The 23,681-nt window shown below is 36.4% G+C and overlaps 1 protein-coding gene across 1 annotated transcript in view; it reads right to left on the reverse strand.

The window, feature by feature from the left end:
- SFR2 (Glycosyl hydrolase superfamily protein) overlaps positions 1-20,992 on the reverse strand; it is a 33,960-nt gene extending 12,968 nt beyond the window's left edge. The window contains exons 1-9 of the mRNA XM_089793522.1: positions 20,671-20,992; positions 20,257-20,548; positions 19,703-19,841; positions 18,917-19,083; positions 16,239-16,460; positions 15,825-15,999; positions 15,348-15,581; positions 15,092-15,241; positions 14,638-14,767 (exon numbers count right to left, since the gene is read on the reverse strand). Coding sequence (XP_089649648.1) covers positions 14,638-14,767; positions 15,092-15,241; positions 15,348-15,581; positions 15,825-15,999; positions 16,239-16,460; positions 18,917-19,083; positions 19,703-19,841; positions 20,257-20,548; positions 20,671-20,839 — 1,678 coding nt within the window. The 5' untranslated portion in view covers positions 20,840-20,992. The remainder of the gene's footprint in view (positions 1-14,637; positions 14,768-15,091; positions 15,242-15,347; positions 15,582-15,824; positions 16,000-16,238; positions 16,461-18,916; positions 19,084-19,702; positions 19,842-20,256; positions 20,549-20,670) is intronic.
- Between the last annotated feature and the right edge of the window lie 2,689 nt (positions 20,993-23,681).

The raw sequence follows: 23,681 nt of genomic DNA on the forward strand, positions 1-23,681 counted from the left end.
ACCCATGAGCTCAATGGAACAGAAAAGGCACAAGGTTTGCGAGCAGAGTAACCTAACAAAAACACAAGGCCTCTGAGCACATTGGCCCAACAAGATTTTGAACCTTGGCGGTTGCTTCACCAACAAAGTGTTTAAACCATGACACTAAATGTCTGAAGACAAATTGTAAGAATAATTTTTTATTATTTGTTTTTCTTTAACTATATATATATATGGACACACACACATCTACAAACTTAAATATTTTAATTTTATTCATTATTATCTATTATTTAATCCTATTTTAGAAAGGGGAAATTACACAACATCTCTAGGTCCAAGAAATTCACACAAAAAACTCCAGTCACCAGAATCATAATGTACATGTTTTTTATTATAGTAGCAAAGAAAGGGCCTTGATCCCTCACAAAGGCAGTTCAATCATTGAGCACCAGTTGTATCCATAACAATTAAAGATTCAATCTAGTTCGTGTTCTTTGTGTTATTCTCACTTTATATGTATTTTGCAATTGTTAAAAGTATGTCCCTAGAATGGAGATGAATTTGAACCCAGAAATTGCTGTTTAGGAATCACTGTGAATCCTCTTGCTGTCTCTAGTGATCTCCAAAGACTGTCTAATTGTAATGTCCCTTTTTTAAGGATTCACATAAATTTAGTCCTGAAACAATGGTTGCAACTTAAGATGAGAACTGCATTATCTTTATGCTATTAACTTATAATAAAATTGCCAACTGTAAGATACGTTTTGCAATAATTCTGGTTTAGGACATACACACCATTAATCACTAGAAACTTATATTAAGGCACTAAATATAAGAAACCATAAGAACATTCAAAACTACATACATATTATCTTATTCAATACAACATATACAAAACTGCTATTTTGATAAAAGCATATTATCTGTAGTCAATCATGCTAGGAATTTATTGGGATATTTGCAAACCATATCCTCAAAGATAGTTGTCCTTTTATTGTGAGAGCATGGGTGGATTCACCATGGTGGTGTACTTGAGAAGATCCTCAAGCCTAGTAGCATGATTGAATCCTTGATTCTCCACACTCTTTGACCCATGAAAATGGCAGGATCTCAGGCCCACTTTGTTCCCATTCCACCTTTGAGGCTAGCCACCCTCCTCGATCAAGCTCAAAATAACTCATTCACCTCCCAACCCACAAGCATGGTATGACCTCCAATCCATCCATCTTGGGGTGTTATGCTTGATGAAAACCCCAAGTGCAGAATCATGATTGGATTCTAGTCTTCAACACCCCTTAGCACACAAGCACGGCCATATCTCTTATCCATCCATTTGAGGGCAGCTTGCTTGATATCTTGTGAGCTTGGAATCCTCCATATTTGCAAGACATTTCTATAAATTCAAAATAGATTACTAAAGGTATTTGCTAGGATATTTCTAATAATATACCTCATGTTATTTCTATTCCAAATAGATGCCTTTCCCAAATCATTTCTTCTCCCTGATATCTTTAAAGTTGGAGGGAGGGACACATCTTTTCATAAAGCCCAATCCATTCACAAGAGTTGAACCTCTTCAAAACTTAGAGCTGCCATATACTTTAATTATAATTTGTTAGTCATTGTGCTTGACTAATTTTAGTCGGCCCTTTTTGAAATAACTAATTTCTCCCTAATACTAGTTAGCCCTCCTCCATTTCTTTGCTGCCACCAATGTTTAATTGCTATTGGCGTGAGTGTGATAGAATTCCGCACTAAAATTACATCCATTACTGCATACAAATTTTAGATTTTCATATTGTAGTAGTCTATAACCTCAAATTTACACCTTCGTGAAGAAAGTAGCTTCTTGCCAAAGACAATTCCTTCATGGTAACCTTCACTGACAAATGACACGTGTCACTACAGCGGACACTTTCCATGCACCTTTTCTTTTGTTACCCAGCCTTCCTCGTTGGGTTGCCACGTGTCTCCCTCTTGCTCACGACGCTCCTGACAAAGCGCGGTCTTAATTGACCTCGATGCATGTCCAACTCGCCAAAAGCCTCTTGGAGGAAAAGGGTGGTCCCCAAAGATAATTCATCCATCCGCCACGTGTCCAATTTCCCACAATAATGACCTTTCAGCACTCGGGCCAAAAGACCGTGCCTTATGTCAAATTCAAAGAATCCCTTGAGTGGCGCACATCTCCAAACAATAGTCACCCTCGGAGTACATCTACACACCATAAGTATTTGTGTTGCATCGATGACAAAAGCATGATTTTAAGGCAAAGGTCGCATTCACTCAGAAGTGGCAGTCACCAAATATGGGAATAGGAATCGACTCCTCAGCGCATAACACAAATCTAAATAGTTCAATCCTATAGGAGCCGATAGTGGAAAGTGACTTATTAGTCCTACTAGGGCGGCATCATCGTTTTCATAACTAAGAATCATTTTCAAAATCACGAGGCTTTCTCCTTTATCGCGCTATATATCCTCACATCTTTGTAAGAAGAACAAGACTCCAATCTCTTAAAGGATCGAAATGTTGAAGTTGTTAGCTGCGATAGAGATCTTTATATTTGCTATTATAAAATGGAAATATGCCTGTTATGACCGTTATGGTCATCTTCCGCTGAAAGAGATATTTTGTGAGAAAGTTTAACTTAATATCTATTATATACAAAAGGCATGTGTTATATGTATGAAAATGTGAAGTGTTGATGTATGGAAATATGACGGGTCTTATTTTTGAGACTCAAAAAGACCTTTGTGTAAGATGAAGGGTCCTATGCAATCTATTTATAGGATTGCTTGGTATGTTGTAAAATAAGTCAAGTGAAAGCCTTGTACTTGAACATTTTTATTATCTATAAAAGAGAATTTTGCTGGTGTGGCTGGGTTTTTCCCTTCAAGTTGAAGGGTTTTCTCAAGATAAAAGTTGTGTTCTTTATTTCTAGTTTTGTTCTTCTTTTGCGCTGTTATCAATTATTTTCTAGGTCAAACTTAACATGGTATCAGAGCCAGGTCGATAATAACTCATAGAAGTATGTTGAAATGTTTTTATTTTGTTGGATTCAATCTTGTTGCATTCAAAGTTCTATCACCTTCATCAAGCAATCAATCTATTCTTCAAGTGGATAGTCATTCTGTATTGTTATGGTTCAAAATGAGGACTTTGTCTTCTTGTTTTGGATCAGAATAGCAATAGGAAGTTTAATTCGTGGAGTCAACTAATCTTTTGGGCATGTCAGAGGAGAGTTATTTCGAAAGCCGAGTATAGCAAGTTTTTATTACTGGATGTGGACATCCATCTTGGGTCAGAACAATACTCCAGAAGGGAAGATTATCATTCTTTCTGAATATTCATGATGAGTTTATGGTATCATGTCATTAGAAAGTGAAATAGGGAGCCGCGGGCAATGAAACCTCTGTCTATCTTAAAAAGCATGCAAGGCAGTGGAAAAGTCAGCAACATTGGTCATATACCATCTTGCACTGCCCTCTATTACCTTGGCATCTTCAGCCAAAGTCGCTCCTCGTAGGGTCAAGTGCAAAGTCATGGTGAAGGAATTAGTGTTGGTCACAACAATCAAATATTGGGTATTGGTGCCCCTCTTTGTGGTTTTTTTTATCGACATCTTATGTTACTTTCTTCTTCTTTTCTTTCTCTGGCATCTTCCTTCGATGACCTAGCATCACATGGGGTGGACTTCCAGTTAAAATGCCAAATATTATTTATTTCCATTAATTGCATCATGTCTGTTTGGACATGTGTTTTTCATCTGTCGATTCTCTTTTACATTGAGAGATGAAGAGGCATTGTCTTCAGTCCTATGCACATATCGTGCAGTAAAAAGGGAATATTTGGTGAGAGTCCATATCGTGTGCATATTTCCACATCAATAAAGCTATGATCTTCTGAACAACAATTTATTTATCAAGTCTCATATTCTGTAGATAAAAAATTAATATTTCTAGTGTTGGGAAAGAAAATTACAAAACTTGTTGGAGTTCCTTGTCAAGGGTGGATACCATTCTTAGGATCGAACAGTTCGAGATCAGTTCAAGGCCCTGGTTAGCCTCAAGGTTATCGAGATACATTATTTCTTGGCAAATATGTTCTACAATCTATAGTTGCAATTAGGAAGTTGTGGCCGTGACTTGTGATCTAGGAGCTTGTTTCTGGGGCATACACCATTCTAGCTGAGATGCTTGTCATTTAGAGCAGGACATAGGTTACTGGTCTTCATAAATCACATATGTGAATTTGCAATGGGGACGCCAGCATATTCAAAAGTGGTAGAACATTATTTATTATAGGATATTATAGCAACTGAAAAAGGAATAACCTTGTTTCGGATTTGTGTGAATGATTGAGTTACTAGCTAACTCGTTTTTATAGATCATTATATTTCTAATCATGCCTTTGTTTTACACAGTTTATCCACAGCTTTGGAGGCCTGCGGTGTTTTCCTTCAAAAGCTAACCTAATAGGTGGATTGTGATGAAGATTGGATGAAAAGTTTTATGATTTTTTTATAGCAAAATTTGTATTTGATGCCATGAGCATTACATTGGTTGTAGAGACACAAGACATAATCTCTTGTGTGTGTTTATTTGTGTGCATGTTGAGATTAGATCTCAAAGAGAAGTATTTATGATTATCTCTTGAATATATATTTTAACATAAATAGTTATGAGTTATTAGTATCTCTCATGGTTGTAGGGTGCAAGAAAGAAGCAATGAGATGAATACTGCCTTGGTGATAGTCTATTCAGCTTCAGAGGGAGATTACGTGACAGAGGGAGATGTCTAACCCTTTGCAAGTTTATGCAATGGTCAGCCATCTTATTATGGTGATTAAAGTTGTCGCCACTGAGAGGGAGTTTCTACTAAGAGAAAATCTCAGTTATTAAAAGTTGTCCTTGCTGAGAAGGAGTCTCTGTTAAGAGAAAATCTCAGTTATTAAAGTTGTCCCTGCTGAGAGGGAGTCTCTGTTAAGAGAAAATCTCAGTTGTCCCTACTGAGAGGGAGTCTCTATTAAGAGAAATCTCATTTTTCCCTATTGAGAAGGAGTCTCTGTAAAGAGAAAATCTCAGTTATTAAAGTTGTCCCTGCTGAGAGGGAGTCTCTATTAAGAGAAAATCTTGGTTATTAATGTATTCTTCTCTAGGAAAAGTTTGAGGTGAAAGCCCTCATTCCACCCTCTGCAAATAGGCACACTAGACCACCCTCTGCAAGTAGGCATGGTGGAAATGTATTCTTCTCTAAGAGAAGTTTGAGGTGAAAGCCCTTGTTCCACCCTCTATGAGTAAGCACGGTGGACCACCTTGTGCAAGTAGGCATGGTGGAAATGTATTCTTCTCAGAGAATTTTGAGGTGAAATCCCTCATTCCACCCTCTGCAAGTAGGCATAGTGGACCACCCTCTACAAGCAGGCATGGTGGAAATGTATTCTTCTCTCAAAGAAGTTTAAGGTGAAAGCCCTCATTCCACCCTCTGTGATTAGGCACAGTGGACCACCATCTACAAGTAGGCATGGTGGAAATGTATTCTTCTCTAAGAGAAGTTTGAGGTGAAAGTCCTCGTTCCACTCTCTATGAGTAAGTATGCTAGACCACCCTCTGCAAGATGGCATGGTGGAAATGTATCCTTCTCTAGAATAAGTTTTGAGAACTTTTTTTTTTAAATATCATTCTACCCTCTGTAAGTAGGCATGGTGAAAGTCATGCATGTGACTCCATTTTTGTGTTTATAAAGTAACTATGGTGAATTATGTTATGCTGAGATAACATTAACATATGTTTTGTGATGAGAATATATATCGTTGACATTTTTGGTTGCAGCTATGTACGCCTACCTCATTGAAGATCTCTCTCTTGCTAAGAGGGAGTGTTGAAGTTGGTAGTTGCGATAAAGATCTTTATCTTTGCTATTATAAAATGGAAATATGTATGTTATGACCATTATAGTCATCTTCGGCTGAAAGAGATATTTTGTGAGAACGTTTAAGTTAATATTATACAAAAAAGACTTGTTATATGTATAAAAATGTAAAGTATTAATGTATGGAAATACGAAGGGTCTTATTTTTGAGACTCAAAAAGACCTTTGTGTGTAAGATGAAGGGTCCTATGCAATATATTTATACTATTGCTTGGTAAATTGTAAAACAAGTCAAGTGAAAGCCTTGTACTTGAACATTTTTATTATCTATAAAAGAGAAATTTTGCTAGTGTGGCTGGGTTTTTCCCTTCAAGTTGAAGGGTTTTCCCAAGATAAAAGTTGTGTTTTTTATTTCTAGTTTTGTTCTTCTTTTGTGCTGTTATCAATTATTTTCTGGGTAAAACTTAACACGAAACTCTTCTTCTCCCTTGGAAGTTCTTTCTAGGAGGAATGGAATTAATGTAATGATTCTTGTATTTGTGTAATCATACATACTACTACTATACCTTTAACTATGCCCCAGAATTATGAATAAGGTTAATCATGCACTCGGCTCTTTGGTTTATTCTATAATTCGATTCACTTTTTGTACTTTTAGTGCTTGCAAAACTTTAGTTTAGATTTTGAAATGCTTGTTTCCAGATATATTATGTCTGCGTTGCTTCTCTTTTCATGAAATCGTCATTCTATGCTTTACTTTATGTTGCCATAGTAGTTATTTATGAGCATATGGGTATCTGAAATGACTAAATCGCATAGGCCTTGTGGTTTCTATTCTGAAATCACATGTGTGATATAGTCTTGGAGAGTCTATAACTTTGGCGAATCGCCTCTTGCAATTTCATCTTTCCAGTCTTTTTGTTACCCCAAGCACAAAGAGTCAGCTTCTAAAATCCTGAAGGTTGCACTGTGGTACAAATTAGGTCCCCAACACCACTACTGCTTCTCATAGATCTATTATGCCCTATCGGAGGCAACTTCGGTTCGGAAGGCAATTCGAGCTGTCAACATAGTGCAATCTTGTATCTCACTTATTCAAATTATAACCTGAAAACAAATCTTTAACATTGATTCATTGGCTAGCAATTAGAAATTTCTCGGCAAACCAATAGCTTCTTGTTTGGTTAAAACTACAATTAGGGTCAAACCCCAAGGATTTTATAATATAGACCTTGAATTTAATTATCTTGATTATATGGTTATATTAATCATGATTGGTTATTTGTAGTTTTGACTTGATGATATTATGTGTGTTTTGACGACAATTGCCATAGTAATAACTAATGTGTTTATTATCCTACGTGAAAATTCCTATTGCAATCATTGATTATTAATCTCCCTATCGAAAATTAATTCACAACTAATAATGAAAAATAACACAACCGCAACTTCACCAATCAAAATACAAAAAAAAAATTTGCAACACAATATTTTTTGGACAAATTGTCCCAGGAAAAACCCCTAAGGAAAAACCAGTTATGCAGATGAGAAATATATTAAACTTCAACAAATTAAGAGATACAAAATTCCTTCTCTCTTACTAGCAAAACTTTGACAATCTCCCAATTCCTCTTGCTGATATTTCCCCACTGCTATCCCCAATGCTATCACTACACCCTTGCTAACATTGCAAGACTATTTGCTATCATTGCAAATTTGTTTGCTAACACTACAAATGCTTCTACAAACTTATGTTCTCCAAATGCCCCCCAACCCCCTTTTATACTACTCTTTGTTGGAAAACCAACGACCAAGATTGATTCTCAATCAACGGTTGAGATTAAAAACATCCCAACAACCAATAAAAAAATTGGTTTCTAGTTGCTTCCAAAAGATGTCAATTAATTAACCAATAATTGTCCCTACTCTTAACTAATTTGTTAGGAAAACAATTATTTACTAAATAATTGCATATGGATGAATAGTTGCCCAAGCTACCAAAACTAACACTCCCTCTTAGCGAGGAGGTTGTTCTGCATGACACCCAACTTATCTCTAAAGAAGAAGAATTTTTCCTTCTAGAATGTCTTAGAATATCTACTACCTCCTCTGTAGGTATGTATTGTAGTTGAACAATCCCTTGTTATACACAATCTTTGATGAAGTGATATCTAATGTCTATATGTTTAGACCTATCATGAAACACTAGATTCTCAGACAATTTGATGCAACTCTGATTGTCACAGTATATCACAGTAGTCTCAACTCTGACCAAACAAGGCTACTAGCAACTTCCAAAGCCATATAGCTTCACACGTCACCATACTAGCTGCTATGTATTTTGCTTCTACTAAACTCAAAGCCAGAGACTTTTGCTTCCTATTGAACCAAGAGACAACTCTTGATCTCAAACAGAAGCAACACCCTGAAGTGCTCCTCTTGTCTATTGTACTTCTTACCCAATCTACATCAGTATAGCCTATCAACTTGATTCCTTCACCTCAAACATATCTGATCCCATACTAAACTGTTCCATGCAAATAGTGCAACACATGCTTAATCATTGTCCAATGCACTCTCTTTGGCTCAACCATGAACTGACTAAGAGAGATTACTACAAATGCTATATCTAGCCTAGTGTTGACCAAATACATGTGCAAACCAATCAACTGCCTATATAAGGTGGGATCTACATCCTTCTCCCTAGATGTATCTACCTTCCTCCAATTCGTGATCGTAGGTGTAGACATGGCTCCATCTTGAACCTCTTCAAGATCTTGACACAATATCTCCCTTGACCAAGGAAAATCTCTACATCTGTCTACCATACCTCCATGCCAAGAAAGTAGTGCATGAGTCCCAAATCCTTCATCTCAAACTCATCTGCAAGGTCCCTCTTGCATTCCTCTATGAGCCCTAGTGAACCTGTAAGAAGCAAGCTGTCCATATATAGAACAGGAATAAGAAACTCACCCCCAACCATCTGCCTCACTCTTCACAAAGCCCATTTCTTGCAAGTATGTATCAATATGTTCATACCATGCCTTAGGAGCCTACTCAAGTTTGTACAAAGCTATCTTCAATCTGCGCGCATGGGTCTCTTTGTTGTGTGTTACAAGGCCTTTTGGTTGTTCTATGTATACCTTCTCCTTCAATTCACTATTAAGTAATGTTGCCTTGCCATCCATTTGATGGATCTGCCATCCCATCTATGACACAAATGAGATCACAGCTTGTATAGAAGTATATCTGGCCATTGAAGCAAATGTCTCCTCATAGTCTATTCCCTCTTCCTGAGAGAACCCCTTTGCCACAAACCTTTCCTTGTGTTTCTCAATGCTACCATTTGCATTGTGACTTATCGGATAGATCCAACATGATCCAACTATTGCCCTATCTGTTGGTCTAAACACTATCTCCCACACACCATTCTGCATTATTGACGTATATTCCTCAACCATAGCATCTCGCCATTCCTGATGTTGTGCAGCCTTCTAATAACTGGAAGGCTCACTATCTACCGATTGACTGACTAATGCAACATAATCATTGAACTTGGGTGCTTGTCTCCTCTGTCTCATACTCTTCTTAGGAGCTCCCACAAACTCCTGAGTATTCGTTTGTACCTCATGGTTCCTGCAACTACAAAGGATGACATATGAACCTCTATGTCTTCTTGATGCATTTCCTATTGCACCAATTGCTCCCTATTCTGTGAATCTTCACCACCTGAGCCTATGCTTGTACTAGTAACTCTACTTGATTTTTTGCCCTTGACTTGGTCTTGGAGCTTCTGTTGGTTGCTCACTTTGATAATCTATTGGCAAATCTCTAGACCTTCTAAATGCCTAGTTCTCCATGAAATTGACATCACGTATGCCTATAATTCTTCTAGTCCTTGGAATAAATATCCTATATGCCTTTGAGGTTCCACTATACCCAATAAAGTACCCCCTCTCTGTAGTCTGATCTAACAAGTGATATGTGTATCACTTGGAATATGACAATATGCCAAACTTCCAAATATCCTGAAGTGACAAACATTTGGCGTCTTCCCTGTCAAAGCTTCCTCTAGTGTCATCTTCCCTAGTACCTTATGTAGAATCCTATTTTGAATATAAACTACAATACTGCACACCTCTACCCACAAGTAGTGTGGCATGTGCTAGTCATGTAACATAGCCATTGTTGCCTCCAATATTCAGCATTTCTTCCACTCAGCAACTTCATTTTGCTGCAAATTGTAAGGAATAGTCCACTCCCTCTTAATTCCTTCCTTGGGTCAAAACTCCTGGAAGTCATTTCCTTTGTAGTTGCCTCCATTATCGGATCAAAGAACCTTTATCTTCCTTCCCGTCGAATTCTCCAAAAGAGCCTTGAACTTTAGGAAGCGACTAAAGACCTTGTCCCTAGTCTTCAAGAAGTATATCCAGGTCTTCTTGGAGAAATCGTCAATAAAAGTAACATAGTATGTCATATCCTCTAAGAGACTTCATCGACGTTGATCCACATACATCTAAATGTACTAGATCAAGAACACCCTCAAATCTGCCGTCACTCCTTGGAAAAGATGCTTTTTTCAAACTTCCCCAACACACATCCCTTGCATATATCATCATGCTCTGTGGTCACCTTTGAAACACCTGTCAGTGTCTCACAAAGCAATTTAAGAGCTCCATGATGAATATCGCCCATCCTCCTATGTCATAGCTCTCTAAGATCTCTAGGATTATTGTTGCTCATGAGAGCCTTAGGAGTATCAAACTGCAACCTATAAAGATGACCACTCCTAACTCCAATAGTTATGGGTGATTTCCACTCCCTATGCTTGATCAACACGTCCCTCTAAAGAGTACATTATACCCTTTATCCTAAAGGACAAATACAAAAATCAGATTAATACCTAAGCCTGGCACATGCAACACATCATGAAGTGGAATTATCTTTCTATTCTCCCTCTGAAACTGAACAGTCCCTTTCCCAACTAGGTTGAGTTTGGACATGTTCCCCATAGAAATCTGGATATTAGTGTCCTTATAACTAGAGAAGTACTCTCTAACTCCTGTCATATGAAATGATGCCCCACTATCTATATAAAAACACACTTTGAGGTTGAGCTAACCATACAAGCTATGAGTGCAAACTCATCTTCCAATCTACTAGAGAGCTCTTCTGCACTTGTCGAAGCTACGACCTGCTTCTTTCCCTTCTTTTGATTCTTCTTCCTTTTAGGGCAATCACTGACATAGTTACCATACTCGTGACAACCAAAGCACTTGATCTTAGATAGGTCCTTCTTCTCACTTTGAGAATTTGATCCTTTGCTAGAACCCTTCCTTTCCCACTAGGGCAACATTTTCCTATTCCACCTCAATTGCTTGACTCTTGTTGGCCCCATTGACAAGACTTAGTCTAAACTCCTTTTGAGTGAAATCACCCCATAGTCGATCCCATCTCGGTAAGGTGTCTCGTCCACTAACAACTTGAACAAAGACATCCCACTGCTTGTAAACCCATTTAGGGCTATTTGTACTAGCTCATCATCACTGGGGCTATCTCCAACAATGGCTAACTTATACTTGACAAGTTTAAGCCTATTGAGGTAACTTGTGACATCTTCTCCCTTGTTCATCTGGTTATTCTTCAACTTTTCTCTGAGAATCAGCTTCCTGTTAGTGGTAGCATTCTTGGTACATATTTAGAATGTCATCCCACATTTTCTTTGCTCTATCTAGCTCCAAGATATGTGGAACAATATGGTCCTTGACACCATCAAGGATTATCCTCCTCGCCTTGGCATCGTCCTTGTATGCTGCATGTTGTGTTGCATTTGTAGGTACAACTACAACACTGGTAACATAATTCTTAATACCATTCTCTTCCAACAATAAATAAAGTTTGGCCTTCCAAACACTAAAATTTGAGGCACCATCTAATTTGTCCTAATCTCTCAAACTAGTTGAAGCCATTTCAAGGGACAAAAGCAATAATAATTCTAAATAGGTCACACTAGGTTTTGTAAACTTTCAATTTTCTTTCCTAGGGCAAATCTTTTCTACCCTCAACACTAGTCTGATACCATGTGAAAATTCCTATTGTAGTCATTGATTATTATTAATCTCCTACATTATAAAGATTATTTAACTGCCAAAAATTAATTCACAACTAATAATGAAAAATAACACAACTGCAACTTCACCAATAAAAATAGGGAAAGAAATTTGCAACATAATGACAAAATATTTTTTGGACATATTGTCCCTCGAAAAACCCCCAAGGGAAAACCAGTTCTGCAGATGAGAAATATATTAAACTTCAACAAATTAAGAGAGAACAAATTCCTTGCCTCTTACTGGCAAAACTTCAACAATCTCCCAATTCCTCTTGCTAATATTTCCCCACTGCTATCCCCAACGCTATCATTGCACCCTTGCTAACACACCAAGACCATTTGTTATTACTACAAATAACACTGCAAATGCTTCTACAAACTTATGTTCTCCAAATGCCCCTTGACCCCCTTTTATACTCAAAGTAACACCAATACTAGGGTACATCGGGACAGCAGGACAAGTTTCTGGGACACGAGGAAAATGGGCCTCATTTTCGGGACAACAACAAGGGGAGGACAGGGTGTGGAGGGGTATTGTATAGTATAGATACAAAACTTGAACTTGAAGTGCTAGTTATGAAATGATGTTTCAATAGAACATACAAAATTATAATGCTTGAACATAACAAAATTGCAACATGAACTAGAACCATTGAACATACAACATAGCAACATATTACATACCCAATAATAACATTCAAAAATCGAAATTCAAATAGAGATTCAAGTACCCATCCCAGCAGCAACATGGTTGCGGAATGGTAGACGTGGGGTACTTGGGTACTCAAGTACCCGGTGCGGGGACATGTTGGGGATGGGTGCTTCAAGGTTTGGGAGGGGGGTGCAAGTCCTCGTGTTACACTGTTTATACTACTCTCATTGGAAGACCAATGGCCGATATTGATTCTCAATCAACAGTTGAGATATAAAACAACCCAACAACCAATAACAAAATCGGTTTCTCATTGCTTCCAAAAGAGATCAATTAATTAACAAATAATTGTACCTCGTCTAACTAATTTGTTAGGAAAACAATTATTTACTAAATAATTGCATATGAACGAACAGCTGTCCAAGCTACCAAAACTAACATGACTAACTCATATTTAAATGCAAAATATTGTCCTTGAAATAATGGTTTTAGAATATTCAATATTGTCTATTTCAGGTTATAATAATGATTCCAACCCTATGTTTAAGATTAAGGCAACCAGAGTTATATTTATTCAGATTCGTGATTATTAAATATAACATGTGACTCAGACTAATTTATCTCAGACATAGATGTAGTTAGAATAATATCCTCAAATAGGTTCCAGATAATTAGATTAATGTTTTGAATCGGAATGTTTTATAGATGCATAATTACGTTTTTAAAAATCCTTGGATTACCATGTAAAACAAGATTTCTTGATAAATTGATAGGAGTGCGCAGACAATTGCTAACACGGACAAGGCTAAATCGAGTAGATTGGGTTACTCTATTTCACAAGAAATCCATTAGTGTCCAGTAAAGGTGCATGCAGGCCAACAAAGGGAAGAACGAAGAAGTCATGTGTCAATTGTGACAACAGCAATAGAATACAGATTGCTTGATATTAATGACAAACAGCAATCAAGGACTGTGTACCCAAACTTGTAAGACTGCAAATCTAGAAAGAATTCTCACAAGAAAAAAGGTGTCTGGAGAATGTTGTGCATTATGAATTGGACCAATAACTTGTCATCATAACAGCCGGCAAATTGAGAATTGGAGGTATTTCAGCTAACAGGCAAAATTGACAACCCAAGCATATCTCTAGACAAAAATCAGTCACATGGTGCCAGAATTGCATGGATCAGAAAGTCTGCGGGATAAAATGATTTTAGGAAAGAAGGAAAATCCGTGACAATTATTCTGAGAAATTAGTATGCCAGTCAAACCAGCCATTGAGATCCTTGAAGAAAGAGTTTAAAGAATTGCTATAAGTATTTAGTGAAACCAATGGAGAAGGCTGCTCAAGTTAGGAGATGTAGATCCAAAGCAAACTGACTTGGAATTTTCTGTTGCCACACAATCTCCAATTTTGAGGAGTCCAATAGCCAACATACTTTTACTGCAAGTAACATTCAAGTTGCTTGTGGTTCTTCTAATCTACCCGCTGCATCTAATATTATTGATGATGATGATGATATTGGTCCAAATAATCTGAGAACTTATAAAAACTAGATGTAGCTTATCATGTTGGTCTTTGTTGGATCCATAATCTTGACTATGCCCAAAGCTCGCTCAGTTGGAGAGAATTTACATAAAATCGCCGACTTCGATTTTTTGAACTTTAGAATGAACAGATGTTGTTGAACATAACTTTCAAATATTTTCCAACGTGGACACAATACATAGCAATTCTGTTGCATTAAAGGCTTATCATTTCAGTTTTCTAAATTCACAAGCACCGATTTACTTTTAGACTTTTAACAACCACTAGTCAAGTAAAGACTTCATCGATCGGCTCTTTTGTATTTTGAATCTACATTTGCACAAGAAGAGAAAATCATAGATCAACAGATTCCTGTATCGATAAAAGATATGTTGCAATAAAACATAGATTTAGTCATTTCCTTTAGTCTCTAATAAAATTTATACTACTTATGATCATTTGAAACAACACACGCTTTCAGAACAATACCAGAATACATAAGACCATGATTGTCAACTGCCCTATAAAAAGGTCGTGTCTTTCCCTGCACAGCAACAATCTGAAGTTCATTCCATGCAATTTCTCTCTGTTGCCGTGTCACTTCCCCTGTTTTAACCACCTGCACAAAATCACAGACTTGGAAAAGATAACACTTGAAATTTTAAAAATAAAAATGAAGATAAATAATGTATCTTTATAGTGCAGTTTTATAAAATGCCAATTGAAGCATTTTGGTGCAACAACAGAAATTCAGTTTTCCACTATAATACCATTTTCCTTACAGCATTTTTGGACCTTCTTTCTGAAGTAAAATCAATGAAATTACTTGCATGAGCAACAGGAGAGACAGGGTATTCACTCCATTATGAATTAATTACAAAGTTTTCAGCCCCTATATATAGTTTTATCTTATTTGTTCACGTACACATTATGAAAAGGATACCTCACTGAAGAGAAAATAAGATGGTCGAGGAATCCGAGAAAGGTTGTTAGCACGATCAACAGCCACCAATCCAAACTTGGGACCATAACCATCTGCCCATTCCCAATTGTCAGATATTGTCCAGAATACATAGCCAAGAACAGGCACACCCTGAAATACGCCAAGAGTAAGTCCCAACAAGAATAGCTTCATTATGTCAACTTTCAAGCAACCTTACGTATAAAGTATAAATTAAATTCCTCGTGCCCATAAGAACCTTGTCCATGGCTGCACGCACAGCCAAAAGATGTTCCAAAATATAAGGTCGACGAATTAAATCAGTTGTATCAGAAACACCATTCTCTGTAATGATGAAAGGAAGATTCAAATGTCTATATCTCTCATGAAATTTAAGCAGCATCCTATACAAGCCATCTGGATAAACACCTCGTCCAGATTCGCTATATTCATCATTCTCCACTAGCTTCAAGCCTGGTGCTGAAACAACTTCCTGAAAACAAATCAAAAGGCATGGAAAATTAGGTGATTTGTAGTCCCAAACATATCAAAACTAAAATTAATTATTTGATATTGTATTCTATTATAGCTACAAGCAACTAGACTCTAAAAAGAACATATGTACCTCACGATAGCAATCAAAATTTGATTCCGAGTAAATCAAGAACTCACCAGTTCAACTAGCTGTTAAAAAAAAGCTAAAAGCAAGCAAATTGCTCTAGAGATCAGGAAATACCTGGCCATAATAGTTTATACCAATAAAATCAAGTTTGTCACAGATGGCATCCACAAATGGAAAGAGAGTCAAATTATTACTCAAAACAACTGCTGAAAGATCAAAAAGCCCATAAGGTCGCATGAATGAAGCATGATGTGCTATACCAACTCTTGCTCCCAAGGATGTAGTTTTGCTGTCAATATCAATATCAGAAATCCTTTTAGAAGATGCCCACAAAAAACTCTAAATTATATTTATATTGAAAAAAAGTGGAAAATTAACCTTCTTTATACACCAGGAAAAAAACATAAATGAGAACTCTGCAAGATGAAATGAATATATAACACTTGGAGAAACTCTACATCTTCCCTGTGACCCACGTGTGTGTCTTTTCAAGCTGCAAGTTAGTATAAGGTAATAGGAGAGAGATACCTAAACTCGTGGATGTGATCAAAAGCTTCTGAATGTGCCACAGCCATCCAGTGCATAACTTGATTAAAAACACCTGTAGGCATGGCAGCAGTGGCAACCTCAATAAAATCAGGGTGACCTCCAGGCCAGGATCCAGCACAGTAAGTCAACATTGCAAACACATGTGGCTCATTAAATGTTATCCAGTAGTCAACTAAACCAGCAAAATTTTCAACTGCTAGCCTGCATTTATAGAATTCATAATAATAGCAACCAATAAGTTAAGCGCATAGACTAATTCTTTACCAAATTTAAAAGGTTGGCCAAGTGAAATTGACCTTATGCATTCAACAAACTATAGTTTGAGTCAATATTATTGATGTCATTAAAAGCTGAATCAATTTTAGTTCAAACAAATAAGAAAGTGATGTCAATCATCTAAAATATTATATTAAGCTTTTACTCCAATTCACATCAAAAACATATTATATTAAGCTTTTCCTTAAATTCACATAAAAAACTTATAAATTAACCATTTCAAAGTTACGAAGACATCAAGATTGAGCAATTATACCTTTATTTTGAGTATGCATATGCTGGTAGTTCAGATTAAGAAATCACCATAGCAAGGCCGGAACTTTTATTCCCAGCTCGTGCTACTATAGTTTTGAGAGTGATTAAAGACCATATAAATCTTAAATTTCCAGAGGATCATTTAAAGAAATTTAATGTAATTGGTGTTCAATGCATGCTTATAGAGTACAAGAGCCTGTACAAAGAAAGCAATAAACAAAATAATGTCCACAGATGACCAAGGTCATGCTGGCTCAACTTCAGTGAACCAGTCGAGGGTGAAATAGAGAGCTAAAAATACCTATCCAAAATTCTTTCTTAAATCCAACCCAGTAAAAACTTTACTCTCATTGTGAACGAGAGATGAGGGTTAGGTGCTCCAGGTGATGGAATGGCAAATGTTGATTGAAGCTCACGAACTATTATAGAAAAGGGAGGGAAGTCCTAGCACCATACTTGTAAATCTATCATGTGCCCTGCCCCCCTGCCCCACTTAATAATAGAAGCTCCACCCTGCCCCCCTTAATACTAGAAGTAAATCTATCACATGCCCTGTCTATATCTGATATCTCTGGTGGAAGGTGGTTCAGTTCGAGCATCATAGTCCACTAACTGCACAGAGTGTCAGGAAAGCCCTACCTCTATCTGGAAGTTCACCATGCCCCTTGTCCCAACCACTCATTATAATTATAAGAACTGGGGAAAGCCCCTACTATAGATAGCTGGGAGTGGACTGCATAGTGAAATAAGAACCAAGAGGTATGCAAGGGAAAGATGGATCAATAATTAAACAGTTCTCTTGTAGGAAGCATTCAGGACTGCCACATCATTGGTTGCCCCTTCATTTACAAAATGAATTGTGTCCTAGTAAGAGGCATTTGTGTCCTTGAAAAAATCAAACTAAAATAATCATGGGAGCATCAATGAAAAGCTATTATAATAAAGATGTATATGCAAGTGGATCTGATTGCTTTTTCCTTAGGAACTGAGTGGATTTCCAAATAACCAGAATCTGATACACTCGGTCACTTTACTGAAAAGATTACAAACATTTATCACTTATAAAATTATAAACAATTATCAGTAATTATTTACAAATGAAACTTACGTGCTTATATATGTTGCATTTAAGTTTCAATACACGGCAGCTCATTATTGTGATCTGAAGTCAATGGTGAGAGATAAAATCAATCTTGTTATGCTTAAAAAGGGGTGACATCTGATAGAGGAAAAATTTAGTATCGAGCATTCCAAATAATATGAATGATAATGCAGCTATATTTATCTTTGACGGGAAAGGAAGAAAAAGCCTAATCATAGGACATATCTATTCATAATCATATGAATATTTAGCCCTTTAGTATTCCAATCAAGCATTATTATCAAACTATTGTTGTCTTCTTGACAAATGTTCTTTGGACACTCAATTTTTATTTTTAAATAAGATATTAACTACTTGAGTAGAATTTGGTGGGTCTCTCTTCCCCCTGGCAAATTGTTCTTAACCATTAATCATTTCTAATAATGTCACTTGCGGAACAAAACCATGATTAAAAAATGTGAGTGGCAATATGAGATGAAAATATCAAATAGCAACAGCTATAGTTAAGGACCAGAGATTTCCACAATTCATGAAATTGGTCATAACTGCTGCTAGAATAGATAATATTTAAGCTTTTTGCATCACCATTTTGGATCACCCCCTGTAACCCATTCTTAGGATCATTGACTGCTAACAAAACTTATTTAGCGCTCTGACATCCTAGTGATGGCTCATATGGGTGATCCAAAATGTTGATGCAATAAACTATCACACGATCTAATCCAGAAGTAGTTATTACCAGCACATACAGTTGTTAAATAAAAATCTCATTATGAAAGAAAATACAAGAATGAATCAAAGACTTAGACAAGAAATAAAGTTTGTAACACAAAAATATTTCAACAGTAAGTCAACAATCACTTTTGATTTTCAAAGATGCACAATGTTTACTCTTTTCTTTCACCGTCTTGGTTTTAAACTCTAGAGACAATTAAGAAAATCTATATACATGAAATCAACTGTTAGCCTCCAAGCATTCAAAACTTATCTAAGTCCGTTAAAAAAAGAACAGAAGAACACTCACTTGGTGAATTCCATGAAATAATTTACAGTCTTCTCAAGCCTCCAGCCTCCATATGCTGCAGCCCAAGGTGGAAGAGAGTGATGGAACAATGTTAACATCACACGCATGCCATAGGAACGAACTCTTTCTATAATCCATTTATAACGTTTCAAGGCATCCCAGTTCACCTGCAATAATTAGGAAGCTTTTCATGTCAAATTGCTTATTACGCACAATCTTAGAGGTGCCATATACATGCCTATTCAAAACTCAAATCTAATCCTGAAGTACAGCAAACAATGGCTAACCCATTAATTCAGAGACGTTGATATGTCTTGTTCCTTGTGATTTTTTGCACCGGGGAATATTTCTTTAACTAAGAAGCCCTCAATTTCTCCGAATTGTTACCCCTCCTCTATGCATGTTATATTATGCCCTTAGCTCTCTTTCTTCTCCTAGTTATTAATAATGTGTATCAGAGATTTGAACAAACTTACCCTACTATAAGCGAAAGGGCTCTATCCAATATCATCTATTAACCCTTGCAGTGCATTCATGGACTGTGAATGCATGCAGTAACCTGACACTTTGCCTTTAAAAACATGACCACCATCTGTCCAACAAATGTCCAATTGTATGGAAGCGTCTATCCAGCAGAAAGAATGGACATTTTATTATTATTTAATATTAAATTAAAATTATAATATAACAGTTTTATAATTTCTAAACTATAAATAAATTCTACTATACATCCATTTTGTTGGCCGGATAGCCAATTCGCAATTCATCTTGTAATTTATGTCCTACCGATTTTTCAATGCCGTCAACGGGCTCCGAAGGCATGATCCTTGTCCAATCAACTCCCATCCGGAAAACAGTTACTCCTGTATCTTTCGCAAGACGGAGTTCTGTATCTGGTTCAGACCAGAAGCGCAAACGTTCTTCCCTGTAAAATCACAAACATTTTTATTTTTATATAATTGGTGTTTCCAGTGCATTATTAATTGATAATATTTCAGGAGCCAGCTATGCTAATCTCCGGTTAATCTTAGTGACACTTTTTAAGTGTCCTGTAAACCAGGGGCAGAATTATTCTTCTCTGCTTAATGACAAAAACCTCAATTTTTCCAGTGCATCATTGCATAATATCATTCAAGAGTCGGCTGCATTAATATTGGGTCAATCTTCATGACCCATATTTCATGAATGGCGGTTCAGAATATCCTTTCAGTCTTCTCTCATTCTTCATGTAGCACTCATTGGATTTAAATCAGTATAGCTTCAGTTAAAGCTCCCGAAGTTAGAGGGAGATGCCACAAAGTAACTCCTCAAGCGAGAGAACTGAAAGTTTGAGTGCTTACGGATGATAAACATTGTGCCACGCAGCAACGTTATGGCTTTCCTCCTCTTCTTCGGATAATTTGTTAAAGTTTCTCATCAGGGCTTCCATGCCCACTTTCAAAAGTTTCTTCCTTTTTCCGGCAGCATCGAGTTGCAACGCTGATTCTTCAACACGTTCCGGCTGCTCTGTAGAAGATTGTGAGTTCGAATCCTGGTTTTCGTCCTGGGCAAATTCAAGCCAGGCATCATCCAGATTGTCTTCAACATGAGCAGGGGCAGTTGCCAAGCCAAAGAAGAAGCCCCCATCTTCTTCTGCAACGCAACAAAAAATTCAAAATGCATCGAGAAGAATACATCTCCTATAGAAATTCAAAATACCACATCCAATTAAGGAAAACTATGTTTGAGCGAAACTTAAGGTTAAGTGTAATTACCAGGTTTATGAATATCAAATGTAGCGAGCACCTCCTTCGACTCGTCAAAGGGATTATCAATTGGGGCAAGAAATTTCTTCCGGTATCTCCTGAAAGCAAAGACATTTGCACCTACTGAAATCGTGGCCAGCAGACCCACAACATTCACTACGACGCTCACGATACCCATTTCTCGTTTTTCTTAATTGTGGACTGCAACTTCAGTCACAGGGACTTATCTCGATAGCTGAAGTGTGGCTCCTAATTTCCATTCATCTCGCATTTCATCGTGCTTCTTGGCCGTAATGCTTACTTCTGCTCCAACTTGCTCTGCCCCTTGCACAAAGAATGAAAAAGCCCATCTGAATTAAAATTCCCGGGAGTTCCGTGTGACTCCAGCCAATGAAGCTTCGCTTGTGGGACCATCCGCATTTTGCTTGCAACAAGTTCACACAGATTGCGTGTAGAAATTTGTTTTAAAATATCAAAATTGTTTGATTGCTTGTAAAAATTGTATTAAAATATCAAATTTGTTTTATAGGATTGAAAGAAAGAAGAAAATTTAGATGGTTCAAGTTTCCACAAAGTGTTAAAAGTGTCTATTTTGAAAATATCCTTATAACTACTATCAATGTTATACTATATGTTACTCTTGTTGTGGTGAGAAGTTTAAGATCTTAAATGTGGGCTTTGGATTTCATAGAGTCAATTCATTTCACCTAACATTCTTAAGGTATCATTTAGGGGAGAGGGACGAGTAGTGGTGAGAGCTAACTTTGTTAACATGTAAAGTAAATTCAGTCACAAGGATTTATCTCGATAGCTGAAGTGTGGCTCCTAATTTCCATTCATCTCACACTTCATCATGCTTCTCAGTCGTAATCCTTACCTTTGCTCCAACTTGCTCTTCCATTGCACTAAGAATGAAAAAGCCCATCTTAATTAAAATTCTTGGGAGTTCTGTGTGACTCCAACCAATGAAGCTTCACTTGTGGGACCATCCACATTTTGCTTGCAACAAGTTCACATAGATTGCGTGTAGAAATTTGTTTTAAAATATCAAATTTGTTTGATTGCTTGTAAAAATTGTATTAGAATATCAAATTTGTTTTATAGGATTGAAAGAAAGAAGAAAATTCGGATGGTTCAAATTTCCACAAAGTGTTAGAAGTGTCTATTTTGAAAATATCCTTATAACTAGTATCAATGTTATACTATATGTTACCCTTGTTGTGGTGAGAAGTTTAAGATCTTAAATGTGGGTTTTGGACTTCATGGAGTCAATTCATTTCACATAACATCCCTAAGATATCATTTAGGGGAGAGGAACAAGTAGTGGTGAGGGCTAACTTTGTCAACATGTAACCATTGCATAGGATATCGTAATACCTTCATTTTTAAGAAATGTAAAGTAAATATTGAACTACCTACAACAGAGGTTTTAAGGTGTGACTCGTCACACAACTTGTTAAAATAACGTACCTAGTGAAATGTGTCCAAAAAATGATTTTTTAAACATTCAACCAAAGCTTAATCTAAAAATCTCTAATAGTTGAATTTAAAAATATCATTTGTTGTGAATAGAATATTGTATAATAACATAAAATATAACATATATGCAACTTAAATGGACCAAATAATTATTACTAATCATAAATATTTGTTATATATGAGTTTTATATTAAATACAAAAGGACAAATACTTCAACACAAAAAAATTAATTGTTGTTATAAAAAATAACACATTATTATATAAAATGCAACCTAGGGGAGAGGATCCAATAGTTGAGCAAGGTCCAATAGTCGATTACCCTCTTGTGAATATTTTATCCAAACTTCCCACACATTTTTACTATATATTATAATTAATTGATCTTTTTGTAAATAAGAAAAAATCCAAATGTTGATTAAAAAATAAATGAATTCATTAATAAGTGTAATAAATAACCTTTTGTTTCAAACAAAATGTTATATCTATCTAATATATGTGTGTCACTTAAAAATAATATGCTCGCTTAATAAAATTAGATGCTCACTTAATAAATATCGATATTTGCACTTTGCTAGGGTTTGTACAGCTTTTATTTAAATCCTTTCATTTCTATCACCTGTCATGACGCATTTACTGTGGGATTTATTTTGGGTTATAATGGCCTCGGCCTTCTCTGGCCTAGCAGTTGATGTTGGTGGTGGAGTTGTTGCTATTGGTGAAAATGGTTCCGCTGAACAACCGCCCTCGCAAATTCGTTTCCAACGTGTTTCTGTAATGCCTCACTCGAGAACCCAAGAGAAATAAACCTAACACATTACAATGTTTACTGAACTATCTTTTTTTTTAATAAGTTCAAACAACATCAAAGTAACAATGTGAAAGCAATATACCCAAACACGATATTTACACAAAAGCAATACAAACACAAATTCCATTCCTCAAAGGTTCCTTTATGTTGCGTCACATTTAAGAAGTTTATATACATTAGTTTAAGTCTCAAGTACATATTCATGATTATAAAGAAATAACAGATACATCATCTCATAAGAAAATGCATGAATACAACTAATACAATGAAAATATATCTAATGAATAACATCCACTGCACATGTCGTAGGGTATGTGAGAATAGATACAAGCACATCAAAATACAAGATACATGATAGCATACATCATCAACTGAATAGAACGATAATGATACAACTGCACCAACGAGCATCCAACATTCGTTAATATGAGGGGGACTCAAATGGTAAGATGACACTACCTCCCGACCACATAGTCACCTAATCAGGTTCCCACTCCCACCATCCAGGAGAGATAATGTACGATCTACACACATATAATCAAATCGTGAAACAATCATAAGCGAGGAATCCTAATAGCCAAATCTTCCTTAAGGGTAACACAAACTACTCAAGAAGAAGAGATAATCAAAATCAAAAGGATGCTCATTACAATACCAACATCACACACCAACGATAAGATAAGAATGATAATGATACAACTGCACCAACGAGCATCCAACATTCGTTAATAT

The sequence above is a fragment of the Cupressus sempervirens genome, chromosome 7, assembly GCF_028749045.1.
Source record: "Cupressus sempervirens isolate cs-2001-9-10 chromosome 7, ASM2874904v1, whole genome shotgun sequence".
NCBI lineage: Eukaryota > Viridiplantae > Streptophyta > Pinopsida > Cupressales > Cupressaceae > Cupressus > Cupressus sempervirens.